Source organism: Oryctolagus cuniculus, chromosome 1 (assembly GCF_051225735.1).
Source record: "Oryctolagus cuniculus isolate XC-2025 breed Fujian yellow rabbit chromosome 1, ASM5122573v1, whole genome shotgun sequence".
In the NCBI taxonomy this organism is placed as follows: domain Eukaryota; kingdom Metazoa; phylum Chordata; class Mammalia; order Lagomorpha; family Leporidae; genus Oryctolagus; species Oryctolagus cuniculus.
The window spans coordinates 126,238,392-126,250,800 of NC_142867.1; the positions used below are offsets into that span (position 1 = coordinate 126,238,392).

At 50.7% G+C, this 12,409-nt stretch overlaps 1 protein-coding gene across 9 annotated transcripts in view; it reads left to right on the plus strand.

Moving 5' to 3' along the window:
• The window catches only part of NTM (neurotrimin), a 1,092,588-nt gene that overhangs the window by 857,084 nt on the left and 223,095 nt on the right, over nt 1-12,409 (plus strand). The window contains exon 1 of one of the 9 annotated variants that reach the window (XM_089314468.1): nt 4,020-4,128. The exons of the other annotated variants lie outside the window; for them this stretch is intronic. Within the exon in view, the coding sequence (XP_089170594.1) occupies nt 4,094-4,128 (35 nt within the window). The 5' untranslated portion in view covers nt 4,020-4,093. Of the gene's footprint in view, nt 1-4,019; nt 4,129-12,409 lie in introns of those variants that run through there. 9 annotated transcript variants of the gene reach the window in all.

The window sequence follows — 12,409 nt, forward strand, 5'->3', positions numbered from 1 at the left end:
GGAGGACTGGAAGGGCACAGGGGATGGTTTGGGGAGAAGGGGTAGACAGACGAAGGCTACAGAATGGCTGACGGGGGAGGTAAATCCATGCTTGCCATTGAAAGGTGTTCATGGAGACAAATCTGCTCTCCTTCCTCAGCCCAAACATGTCCCCGGAAGCCTCACTAGGAGACTTGACAATTACTAAGTGCTGATGATGGGACGTCTGTGTGGTTGGATGAATAGAGCCTTGGGGAAGGCTGATCAGAGCTGCCCTGTGCAGGGAGTGGCGGGCAGGGAGATGGATGTGGCCCACAGCCATTCCTCCTAGGAAGGAGGCAGGTGGCTGTCCTCCTTGGCCCTTCCCCTGAATGCAGAGTGCACGCTTGGTGAGCTGTGAGGCCAGCTGGCCATCACTCCCCGGGGCCATCCTAAAGGAATTCACCATTCTTGTGGGCAAGACCAGCCCCCAGCAACCAACCAAGAGCCCCATGTGCCATCAGTTCCTAGCCGGGAGTCAAGTTCCTACATGGACAGATTCGTCCTGCCAGCTCCATCCCCACCTCTGCTCCCTGTGCTTCTCCACGATCCCTAGCCAGTGAGCTGGAGCCAACGAGTACCTTGTTGGAGCGTCCAACCCTGCGATTGGTTAGGCTTGAGTTTCCTTATGCGTGAAGGCAAGATTTCCTTGATAAAACTGCCACTCAGAGTGTCAATGTGCCTCCATTAAGGGAGCTGGTGAAGACTTAGCGTAGTGCCTGGTGCACCAAATGATCAGGGAACATTGGTCATTATTGGACTTCACTCTTTTTTTCTCTGGCATCACCCCCTCCCACCCCCAAACTTCCCATCTGGGTCATAGGTTCTACTCCCTCCCAGGTCTGCTCTCTGATTTCTTCCCACGCCGCAGCCCCGCCCTGCCTCTGATCTCAGCAGCTCCCGAGTGATCTCAGTAGCTCCCTTGCCGCTTCTCCTCCACCTGCCCGATGTCTCACACTGAGAGGCTCTCTCCAGACCCTGACCTGAGCACAGCGCTGCCCAGTTTGAATCTCTTTGTACCTGCATGTTGTACTCCAGACGCCCTAGGAGTTGCGTAGAAGGCATGAAAGCACCCTTGCTCACCCGTCGAGGTTTCTCGCTCATCTTGTTCCAACTCAGCCACTCACAACAGTGGTTCTCAGGGTTTAAAACATTGATTGATTTGAAATTCAGAGTTAGAGGGAAGGATATATATATGTATGCATATGTATACATATATATGTATGCATATATATATATATATATATATATAAAGAGAGAGAGATTCCATCTGCTGGTTCACTCCCCAGATAGCCACAATGGTCAGGACTGGGCCAGGCCAAAGGCAGGAGCCAGGAGATTCATCTGGGTCTCCCGTGTGAGGGTAGGGGTCCAAGTACTTGAACCATCTTCTGCTGCTTTCCCAGGTGCACCAACCAGGGAGCTGGATCAGAAGTGGAACAGCAAAACAGACTTGGACCAGAGCCCATATGGGATGCCAGCTCTGCAGACGGGGGCTTAACCTGAATGCCGCAGCGCCAGCCCCTGGTTCTCAGTTTTTGTCCATCAGAAAAAGCTATGGAGGGGCCAGCGCTGTGGTGCAGTGGTTAACGCCCTGGCCTGAAGCGCCAGCATCCCATTTGGGTGCCAGTTTGAGACCCAGCTACTCCACTTCCAGTCCAGCTCTCTGCTATGGCCTGGGAAAGCAGTAGAAGATGGCCCAAGTCCTTGAGCCCCTGCACCCACATGGAAGACCCAGAGGAAGCTCCAGGCTCCTGGCTTCAGATCAGCGCAGCTCCAGCTGTTGCGGCCAACTGGGGAGTGAACCAGGGGATGGAAGATTCTCTCTTTCTGCCTCTCCTCTCTGTGTGTAACTCTGACTTTCAAATAAATAAATAAATCTTTTTTTAAAAAAAGGATGGAAGTTGTTTTAACTATGATGTGTATGAGTGTGTGTATGTGTATGTGTGTTGGGGGGCTATATTCATAAAATAAGGCATTTTTATAGAGCTCCATAAGTATGGCTGATGCTTTCAGGCCAAAAAGCACTAATTTGTCCAAAATATGTCCCACCTGTGGCTGCTCAGGAACAGACACCCTGTCCTGCTCATCTTTCTATCCCCTGTCCCTGGCACACTGGCTGGTGCATGGACAGATGCTACATAATATCTGACTGAACCCGTGTCTATGCCTTCTTCTAGAACAGGGGTGTGATGGGTGGCAGTTGTGGGTGCAGGCACACTGTGCACAAGAGCAGGGAGAGCTGTCTCCCTCCAGCCCAGCTGAGGCGAGGTGCTCACCCCAGACAGCATGGAGGGCGACACGAGCCACGTGCACCAGGTGTTTGTTCCGGGAGAGGACGGTGCTGCTTCTCTATTTGCTTTCCCATCACCCCTGCTTTTCTGTGATAGGTGGGGGCTGAGCAGCATGCGGTGTGCAGAGGCTGACAAAATGAGGCGATCAGATTGGAAATCAAAGCTCTCCCCAGTGCTGGCAGTGTGCCGGGCTTTCGCAGCTACCTCCCGTGGCGGGGGCAGGAGGAGGGGGAGGAAGCAGCTGTTGTCATTTTCCCTTAGGAGTTGTTTTGGGTTTTACTTTTATTTCTCCCAAGGCACGAGCCAAGGCAGCCTGAGAAAGAAGTGGAGAAAGAGGGGGCACGGCCAGCAGTGCACAGGGAGATGGCAGAGGGAGGGAAGCTTCAGAGCTGGCCTGTTTGGGGTTTTTGCTGCCTGCAAACTCACGGTGTCTTTGCCAGCTGCCCCTCCTTTAATGCAAGGGATGCATTCTGTGTACAGGGTACATAGGAAAAGTTTCAAGCACCTGCTTCGGTAGCATGTTGGGAAACTGAGGCACAGCAGTGAGACCATGTCCGCCTGCTCCTTTGGGGCCCTGTTGTCAGCCCTTTGCTCTGGGATCTACCAAAAGCATCTCCCTCTCCAGCTTCCACTCCCTTGGTCCTCTGGTCCCTTTGCTGGGAACACCTCCAATTACTAACTGCCCCTGCAGGTCCCCCGGAACTGAGTCCTACAGGTTGACTCTGCCCTCTGGTGGAGCCCAAGGTGGTGAACGAGGCAGACAAGGTAACTCGTTCCAGGAAACAGACCCTGGCAGGCTTCCCAGGAAAGTCTTTGGTTAAAGCAACCCGAACCCTAAATGAATACAGCTCAATGTGCCTGTGATGTATTAATACCCTGAGAAGCCGGTCAGACAGTGTTTCCTAATAGACCTATTACATACGTGGCGGTGAATACCAAGCCTCTCTCACCTCTCTGTGGTTTGTGCGAGGAGCGAGATCTGCAGCAGGGACCCCAGGCCTGCAGATAATTCCAGGGATGCTGACTTTCAGACTGGAGAGAAGTCCCCCCTGCCAAGCACAGGTCCCCGGCGACATCCACGTCGCCCAGCCGTGCCCTCCGCTTCCCTTCCTAATGACTTTCTATTCTGTTTTACAACCTGCAATCTGCCGCCCGTCCTGGGCAACAGTATCTGTCTCCTCTGCCGCTGCCTGCTGCCCTGGATGCTTTTATGATCATTGATTCCCATCACTGGTTCCCCAAAGAGGTTCTCTTCCTTGAGCCGGGCCGGCATTCCCGCGGCTTACGCGGTGTCTGCCACTCTGTGCTCCAATTTATGGCCATCGTGGGTTTTCTTCTCCCCTACAACTTCAGCCGGGCCTCATTCATTTCATTTTCTGGGGCGAGCGGAATGGAGCAAGTTGCTATTAATAGGAGGAAGGATGTCATGTGGGCAGGCTTCCTGATGTCTGAGCTTATTGTCTGGAGATGAGGAGCTCAGCTCCGGGCTTAGTGGTCCCTCCTTCACCCAGGGGCTGGAGGGCACAGGATGCTGGCTTGGGCATCGGCCTCAGAAAGCCTCATGTTCCTTTTGTGCTGTTGTGCACGGGGTGTGTTCTGCCTTTGGACAGAATCACCCATGTGTCCTGCACTTCCCCTTCTCTGAGGCCATCGGATTGCATTTGGCAGAAGACAGATGGGCTGGGGTTGTTTGAAGAAAGGGGGATGGGGAAAGGGGGATGAGGCACCTGGCAGTGATGCATCAAGCCCTTTGAAGATGGTTTGCTTCTCAGGTTGCCGAGATGCCAAAGCATGTGAATCCAATTGAAGTTGTGCTGTGAGTTGGTTTTCTTTATTTTACATTGATAAACATGTTTACTAATCATTTACCACAAATTAAATAGTAAGAACAATTTGTAGGCAACTTCCTACTGATAACAAATGGCTTTTGAATCTGCCTATGGAGTGTTACAGCTCAATTGTCACTAGTCCTGCTTTACCTGCTCAGCTGTAGAACTGCGAAGCTATCCAGGGACTCCACAGGGCAAAACATTAGCATCCTCTGCAGGGCCCAGTCTCATCTCCTTGTGCCTGGCCCCAGGCAGTGAAGCCTTGTGTCTGCTTCATACAGGAACACATGACACCAAAAATCTTCCAGTGAGTTGGGGGTGGTGGTAGAAATTCACAAAACCGGCCAGCGCCGTGGCTCACTAGGCTAATCCTCTGCCTGCAGCACCGGCACACCGGGTTCTAGTCCCGGTCGGGGCGCTGGATTCTGTCCCGGTTGCCCCTCTTCCAGGCCAGCTCTCTGCTGTGACCAGGGAGTGCAGTGGAGGATGGCCCAGGTGCTTGGGCCCTGCACCCCATGGGAGATCACAAGCACCTGGCTCCTGCCTTCAGATCAGCACGGTTCGCTGGCCACAGTGCGCTGGCTGCGGCGGCCATTGGAGGGTGAACCAACGGCAAAGGAAGACCTTTCTCTCTGTCTCTCTCTCTCACTCTCCACTCTGCCTGTCTTAAAAAAAAGAAATTCACAAAACCAACTTAGCTTCTCCAGACAGCACACATGGTAAGCCCTGGTGAGGCTCACTGGGGTTGAGGTGGTGGTGAGCCCATCCACCATGTCTAAAGACTTCTTTTCCCATAATGCTCCTGGGATGAAAGATGTATGTGTGGGAAGGAGGCAGAGTGGAGAGTAGAATCTATATGGCCATATATGAGAAGGTTTCTGACACTGTAAGATAGAAACTTGGTATCAGACTGGTTTGCACTTCTAGGAAGAGCAGTGTTGTATAATGTATATGACTGCATCAATGTTGTTGAATCCTCATGATAGCTTCAGAATCGACATAAGGAATAGTTTTCCCGTGTCTTGCACATGTATTGATCCAAATATACTCTTTATCTCCTTGGGGACACCAAGGAGGTTGCCAGTAGACCCCAGGTGCCCGGGTTGAAGTCCGCCATTTCCCAGTGAGCCTTTTCATGAGAACTCTGGAGAACTTGACCCAATTATTTAGACCTCTCGGGGTCGTATTCTCACTGTTAAGGTAGCAGAAATGCATTTAAGGTGGAAGTAGTAAAGACAGACCTTAGGGAATCTTCTTTGTCTGGTTGCAAGTTAAACTTTCAGGCTACTCTCCTTCAAATTTGTGGGAAGACTTGTTAGGAAACTAGCATTGCACTTTTATTGTTATGGCTTTTAATTTTTTTTCAATGCACACATAGAATAGTTTCCTTTCTCACCAGTTACCTTCCCTCATCCTTAACTCACCTGCCGCCCATGTCCTGAACTTGCTGGTGCAATGCGACTTGAGCTTCTCATTAAGAACAATCTCAGCTCCTGCTGCTAACTGTAGGCCACCCTCTTTCTCTGAGAATTCTACTAATCATGGAGCATTTTTAACAGGTTTTGACGAAGCTGAAACCACCACATTGCATCCTGGTCTTAATCAGAGAAGCTCAATTCCTGAGACTATTAGGGCTTTGGGAGCCCAGAGGTGTGTTTTTGTGCTAAACATTCTCAGAAGTAGGAGGGAGCCTTGTCTAATATCCCCAGAGGAGACCAGTACAGAAGTTCCCCTTGATCCAGAGTTTCACTTCCTGTGCTTCCAGAGACCCATGGCCAAATGTGGAATGAGAGTAGTAAATGGAAAACTCCAGAAATAGCCAATGCCTGTGTTTTCAGTTGCATGTGGTTCTGAGTAATGTGATGAATTTGCATGCCTTCTCATTCTCTGCCCCCAGTTTATGCATCAACCTTTTGTCCAGAATAAGCTGTGATAATATTCACATTCACATCACTTTTATTACAGTATATTTCACAACTGCTCTATTATATTATTTGTGAGCATTGTTAATTGCTTACTGTGCATAATTTATAGATCAATCATAGGTCTCTTGCAAAAGAATCACAGCATACACAAGTATAGGATTAGTACCGTCTGTGGTTTCAGGTGTTTCTGGAGGGTCTTGGATAAGAGGGGCACCTGCAATAGGCAATCACTTTGACACACAGAACCACATGCGTTTAGTGTGGTGGGGCAAAGGAAGCGAAGTCAACGGAGATGCTAGCAAATACCACGTGCATCCTGTAAAGTCACGGGGCTGAGAAGACAGACCTGTGGCTCCCAAGTGGAAGGAAGCAGCTGAGACCACATTTTCATCCCTGTGACTTTTTATGCAATCCCATTGATGACAAAGAAAGGTGCTTCCACATTGCTAATTTGATCCATGCATTGTAATTCTAATTAATATTATTTGGCCATTCTGGATTCTGCTGAGGTAAAATAAAGCGTGCTCTTTCGCACTTGCACCCTTCTTTCTGCCAAGAATTTGCATACGTAGTAGAGGCACAGGTGCATTTGTTGCACTGGAGTAACTGGCATCTTTGCCTTTACAACCTGCTCCACTTTCTCTCCTAACCCACCAGACATTGCCTCTCTCTGTGCACCTTGTCAGGGAGTGGGACAGTTAAAAGTTGCAGACAGCTCTGCCCATCAGAGACCAGGAAGTGGTGATGGAGGTGCAGACAGCAGACCCTGGGCAGTCGGCAGGGTCTGCATGGTCGCTGGAGAGTGAGATGGGTGCTTAGTCACTGTAGAAGTGCACAGCCGGAAGGCCGGCGCCGCGGCTCACTAGGCTAATCCTCCGCCTAGCGGCGCCGGCACACCGGGTTCTAGTCCCGGTCGGGGCGCCGGATTCTGTCCCGGTTGCCCCTCTTCCAGGCCAGCCCTCTGCTGTGGCCAGGGAGTGCAGTGGAGGATGGCCCAGGTGCTTGGGCCCTGCACCCCATGGGAGACCAGGAAAAGCTCCTGGCTCCTGCCATCGGATCAGCGCGGTGCGCCGCGCTGGCCGCGGCGGCCATTGGAGGGTGAACCAACGGCAAAGGAAGACCTTTCTCTCTGTCTCTCTCTCTCACTGTCCACTCTGCCTGTCAAAAAAAAAAAAAAAAAAAAGAAGTGCACAGCCGGGGCTTTGGATGTCCTTGTCTCATCCAGACGAGACACTGAAGCCCAGGGAGATGAAGTGACACACTCAGGATCACATATTTTATAACCTCACATGTGAGACTTGAGATGTAGCTCTGTCTTCAGCTTTGTTCACAAGAGTCCACAAGATATCAATCTGCATGATAGGGTTCAGCATGCTGTCATGCACGAGAACAATTTGAGCTATTATTTTCCCGGTTAATTAACAAAAACACTCTCATCAAACGTGTGCTGTGTTCTCTCTTCTCATTTTTCAAGCTTTTGTGGAGCATAATACATGGCTTTGTGCCTTCTAGTAATGTGGCTCACGTGTACAACAGAAACAGGTGCGTTTAGTCCCGGAGAGCTGAGCAGGAGTCACCGTAGAGAACTGTGATTTGAGTACCTGGGCTGTGAGTAAGGCCAGCGATTCTCTCAGGGATGCCCCTTTAGGACAGATGCCCGCTGCTGTGTGCCTTTGCTTTGAGCAGCTGCTCTTTCCTGAGGAATGTAATGATGCACTAGGTGCCATGGTGGCCCTTACTTATCTAGGAGGGGTTAAACAAGAAAGATGAATACAGAAGTTCTGGCTTACAATTGCCATGCACCTGCTGAGGCATGTGGGGAGCTGTGGAAGGTACAGCCATGGCAGGTTAGCAAGCGCCTTGTGATGGAATGTGAATGCTTGGGAAGAAGTGGGTGTGAGGCACCAAGCCAGGGGTGGAGTGTGTGTGTGTAGTGTGTGGAATGGGTTGGGGGCAAGGGAGAGCCCAGTACAGTGGATCTGAAGCTGGAGACATAGTCAGGATCTCAAACCTCAAGATGCTGGAAGGTTCACTACTGGGGCTTCATTCAGAAGAAATTGGGTTCCCCTGAAGGGTGTGGAACAAGTAAGTCTCACACAGCTTTGTAAGAAAGGTCTTTGAGCAAAAAGTGAAGCCTGGGAGGGCAAGAAATCCCTTGGGAGAGCCAGGGCAGCTTCTGTCCACCTGCCAGGTCAGGAGAGAGAGCTCAGCCTTCCCAACTACCGTGGGCCCAGGTTCAGAAGGTGGTCAGTCTGAGTGGGGTTAGGGAGCAGTTGGAGTTCATTGTTGAGGACTCAAGTACAGGCAGCATTTATGCAGGGAGAGCACCAGCCCTCCTGTAGCCCGATGAGGATTCCTCACTATGGACTCCCCTGAAACAACCCAAGACATCGCAGACTTGCAGAATGATCTGTCCAGTACTGATCTGTGGAAATGACCCAGGATGGAAGAGCGGGTGCAGCTGTGGTGCCCAGAGGTCTGATTGCACTGACTGATGTTTTTTGTACTAGTATGTCTGCACGTGCCCCAACCACACAACCATCCCTGTTTTACTTACCCAAAAGGGGACACCAGGCAGACAGCAGAAAAACAACCCTCTCCTATGGGCTTCCTGCTTCTGGCTCAGGGTCAGGCATCATACCGTGGGGATTAAAATTGGGCCGATTTCTTTCTGTTTCTATCCAGTGTTTGTCATTCAATTGCCTGTGCAGATCCTCTGCCTTCTCCCATTTAAATAGCTGCTATCTTCTTTGTATCAGAAGTTCCTAGAATACAGAGAGTGATGCACAGAGCGGAGAAGGTGTTTTGTTCTGCAGAGTGAGTGCTGCAACTCCACAGGCATAGAAGCACGATAACTAAATGTGTAAAGTTGCGCATGGCGGTGTGGGCTTCTGTTTGGCTACTTGGAAAATAACATCACAAAGAGGAGACAACCGAATTTTCACAGGGAAGACTTGGACACATCAACACCTTCCTGCTCTTGCAGGGTCCTTTAAGCACTCCCTTCGTTACTTACATTGACCTTAATTATGATCATTAGAAGTGGGTGATTCTTTTAAAAAAAGGGGGGGGGATGGGGCGTGGGGATGTTATGGTGCAACTGGTTAAGCCATCGCGTGCAGTGCCAGCATCCCATATCTGAGCATGCAGTGCCAGCATCCCATATCTGAGCACTGGTTTGAGTCCCGGGTGCTCTGCGTCTGATCCAGCTCCCTGCTAAGGCACTTGAGAAGGCAGCAGACGCTGGCCCATGTGCTTGGGGGCCCTGCCACCCATGTGAGATACCCCAAAGGGATCTTTGTCTCCCGTCTCCTGGCTTCAGCCTGGTCCAACCATAGGCAATGTAGCCATTTGGGACAGGAGATCTCTCTATGTGTTTCTCCATCTCTCTCTCTATCTCACTCTGCTTCTCAACTAAAATGAAATAAATCCATTAAAAAACCAGGGTGGGTCGGACATTCTCCCCCAGGTTATAAATATGAAAACTCCATCACCAGAAAGCCAGAATTCCAGGCTTGTTTCAGTATAGAGCTCATGAAATCCATTGACTCCAGGGAAGTCAGGCCCAAAGCAAAAGGCCTGGGTGTGGGTGCTGCCCCTCTCAAACATGACCATGCTGGCTGAGGGATCTTGTGAAAAACCTGTGCAACACCCAGTGCAGCGTCAGCCCCAGTGTTCATATGGAGTCTCTGTTAGAACCCGCTCACCCCAGAACATGCTCTCACTTCTTCTTGGTCAAAGGAATTGGGAGATGCAGAATCTTATCCCGGATCTTTGCAAAAGTACACATCTCAGCAGCCCCAGGCTGGTGAAGGAAGTAGCTGCAGGGACTGATCCTCTTGAAGGCTCCTTAGTGGTAGGTTATTGCCCACGGCCCTGGGCAAGTTCACCATCTCCCTGTATCCTTCCCTCCCCCCACCCAATGTCTTCCTCTCCTGCATGCTGCTGCTTTATCACTTCCAAATAGGATCCGTTTTTTTTTTTTTAAACTTTTATTTAATGCATATAAATTTCCAAAGTACGACTTATGGATTACAATGGCTTCCCCCCCATACCGTCTCTCCCACCCACAACCCTCCCCTTTCCCACTCCCTCTCCCCTTCCATTCACATCAAGATTCATTTTTGATTATCTTAATATACAGAAGATCAGCTTAGTATACATCAAGTATGGATTTCAACAGTTTGCTCCCACACAGAAACATAAAGTGAAAAATAATAGATGATTTTTTTTAAATGATGATGAAATCAGAGCAGACCTATTGTCATGTTTAATCCCAGTGAGAGTCAAGTTGGGAATTGATAATTTCTTTTTTTTTTTTTTTTTTGCAGAGGATCAGTTTAGTATGCATTAAGTAAAGATTTCAACAGTTTGCACCCCCATAGAAACACAAAGTGAAATATATTGTTTGAGTACTCGTTATAGCATTAAATCTCAATGTACAGCACATTAAGGATAGAGATCCTACATGAGGAGTAAGTGCACAGTGACTCCTGTTGTTGACTTTACCAATTGACACTCCTGTCTATGGCATCAGTAATCTCCCTATGCTCCAGTCATGAGTTTCCAAGGCTATGGAAGCCCTCTGAGTTCTCCGACTCTTATCTTGTTTAGACACGGTCATAGTCAAAGTGGAGGTTCTCTCCTCCCTTCAGAGAAAGGTACCTCCCTCTTTGAGAGACAGAGAGAAAGGTCTTCCTTCCTTTGGTTCACTCCCTGGATGGCTGCTACGGCTGGCGTGCTGCGCCAATCTGAAGCCAGGAGCCAGGTGCTTCTCCTGGTCTCCCATGCTGGTGCAGGGCCCAAGCACTTGGGCCATCCTCCACTGCACTCCTGGGCCACAGCAGAGAGCTGGACTGGAAGAGGAGCAACCAGGACAGAATCCAGCACCCCGACCAGGACTAGAACCCGGGGTGCCGGCGCCACAGGTGGAGGATTAGCCAAGTGAGCCACGGCACTGCCCAATCCTTTTTTTTTTTTTAATATTTCATTTATTTATTTGACAAGTAGAGTTACAGACAGTGAGAGGGAAAGACAGAAAGGTCTTCCATCCATTGGTTCACTCCCCCAAATGACCACAACAGCTGGAGCTGAGCTGATCTGAAGCCAGGAGCCAGGAGCTTCTTCTGGGTCTCCCACGTGAGTGCAGGGGCCCAAGAATTTGGGCCATTTTCCACTGCTTTTCCCAGGCCACAGCAGAGCTGGATCGGAAGTGGAACAGCTGGGACTCGAACTGGCACCCATATGGTATGCTGGCACGGCAGGTGGACCACAGTGCTGGTCGAATAGGATTCTTACAATACCACACCAGTCCCTTTGCTTCCAAGGCCCAGGGAAAACCCTGCAGGGCAGCAGTGCCAGAGCCTCCACCATCTGACTTGAGTCATTCTGCCTGTGCATTTCCATGAAGCCCTGCTCCTGTAAGACCAGACCCCTAGCCGGGGGCCCCAGACCTACACTACAGCTTCAGGCACCATTCTTTCTAGGAAGAACAATCTCTCACATGTTCCCTACTGACCCGAGTATACTTTTCATCCAAGGTGAGCTCAGGGCTGTCCCTCTTCGCAAGATTTCCAGTCTACGTGCCCCCAATTCCCTCCCCGCACACTGAACTCTTGAAGTCTCTCTGAGGTGTCCCTGCTTAGCACTGCAGCCTGCTTTGGTTGTATCCCCCTTGGCAACCGTGTTCTCCTCCCCAGAAATGCTCTTGACCTCCAAGACCTGTCCTTCAGCTAGGACAGCCCCTCTGCTCCCTTGGCTGTGGTCTCTTCTTGGACACAGCCCCTCTTCTTGGCTGCCATCTGCTCTCAGTTCTCCAAGCTCAGGGCAGCATCCAGCCCACCCCTGCCCCAGTGCCTGACTGCCTTGTCTTGCCTCTGCCTTTTCTGCAGCCTCCAAGCTACCTCCCACTTCCTCTCCTTAAGGATTTCTCCCTCTAATCACCAAGCATCTATGCGAATTACCAGGAGGATCATGTTCATTGCTGTTCCCCAGAATCAGACCCTGAGATGAGGATTAGTGTGCCGGGGCCTTATTAGGGAAATGCTCCTGGGAAGAGCAGGCAGGGCAAGTGGCCAAGTGCAGGCTCAGTTTCAGGCAGAGTCCCACAAGGGTGATGAGGGCTTTCCTCTTCCCGCACAGGCAGCTCTCTGACGGCTGCTCTGAGACTCGCACACCAGGCACGGTTGGCTCTCGGTGAGAGGGTGTGAAAGGACCTACGGCTAAAGGCAGGCCTCCAAAGAGAGCAGCAGGCATGGCTGTTAGCAGCAAAGGCACATGGGAACCAGGGGTGATGCGCAGAGATGACAAGAGGGACCCGGGGGAGCTGGGCAGAGCACAGCTA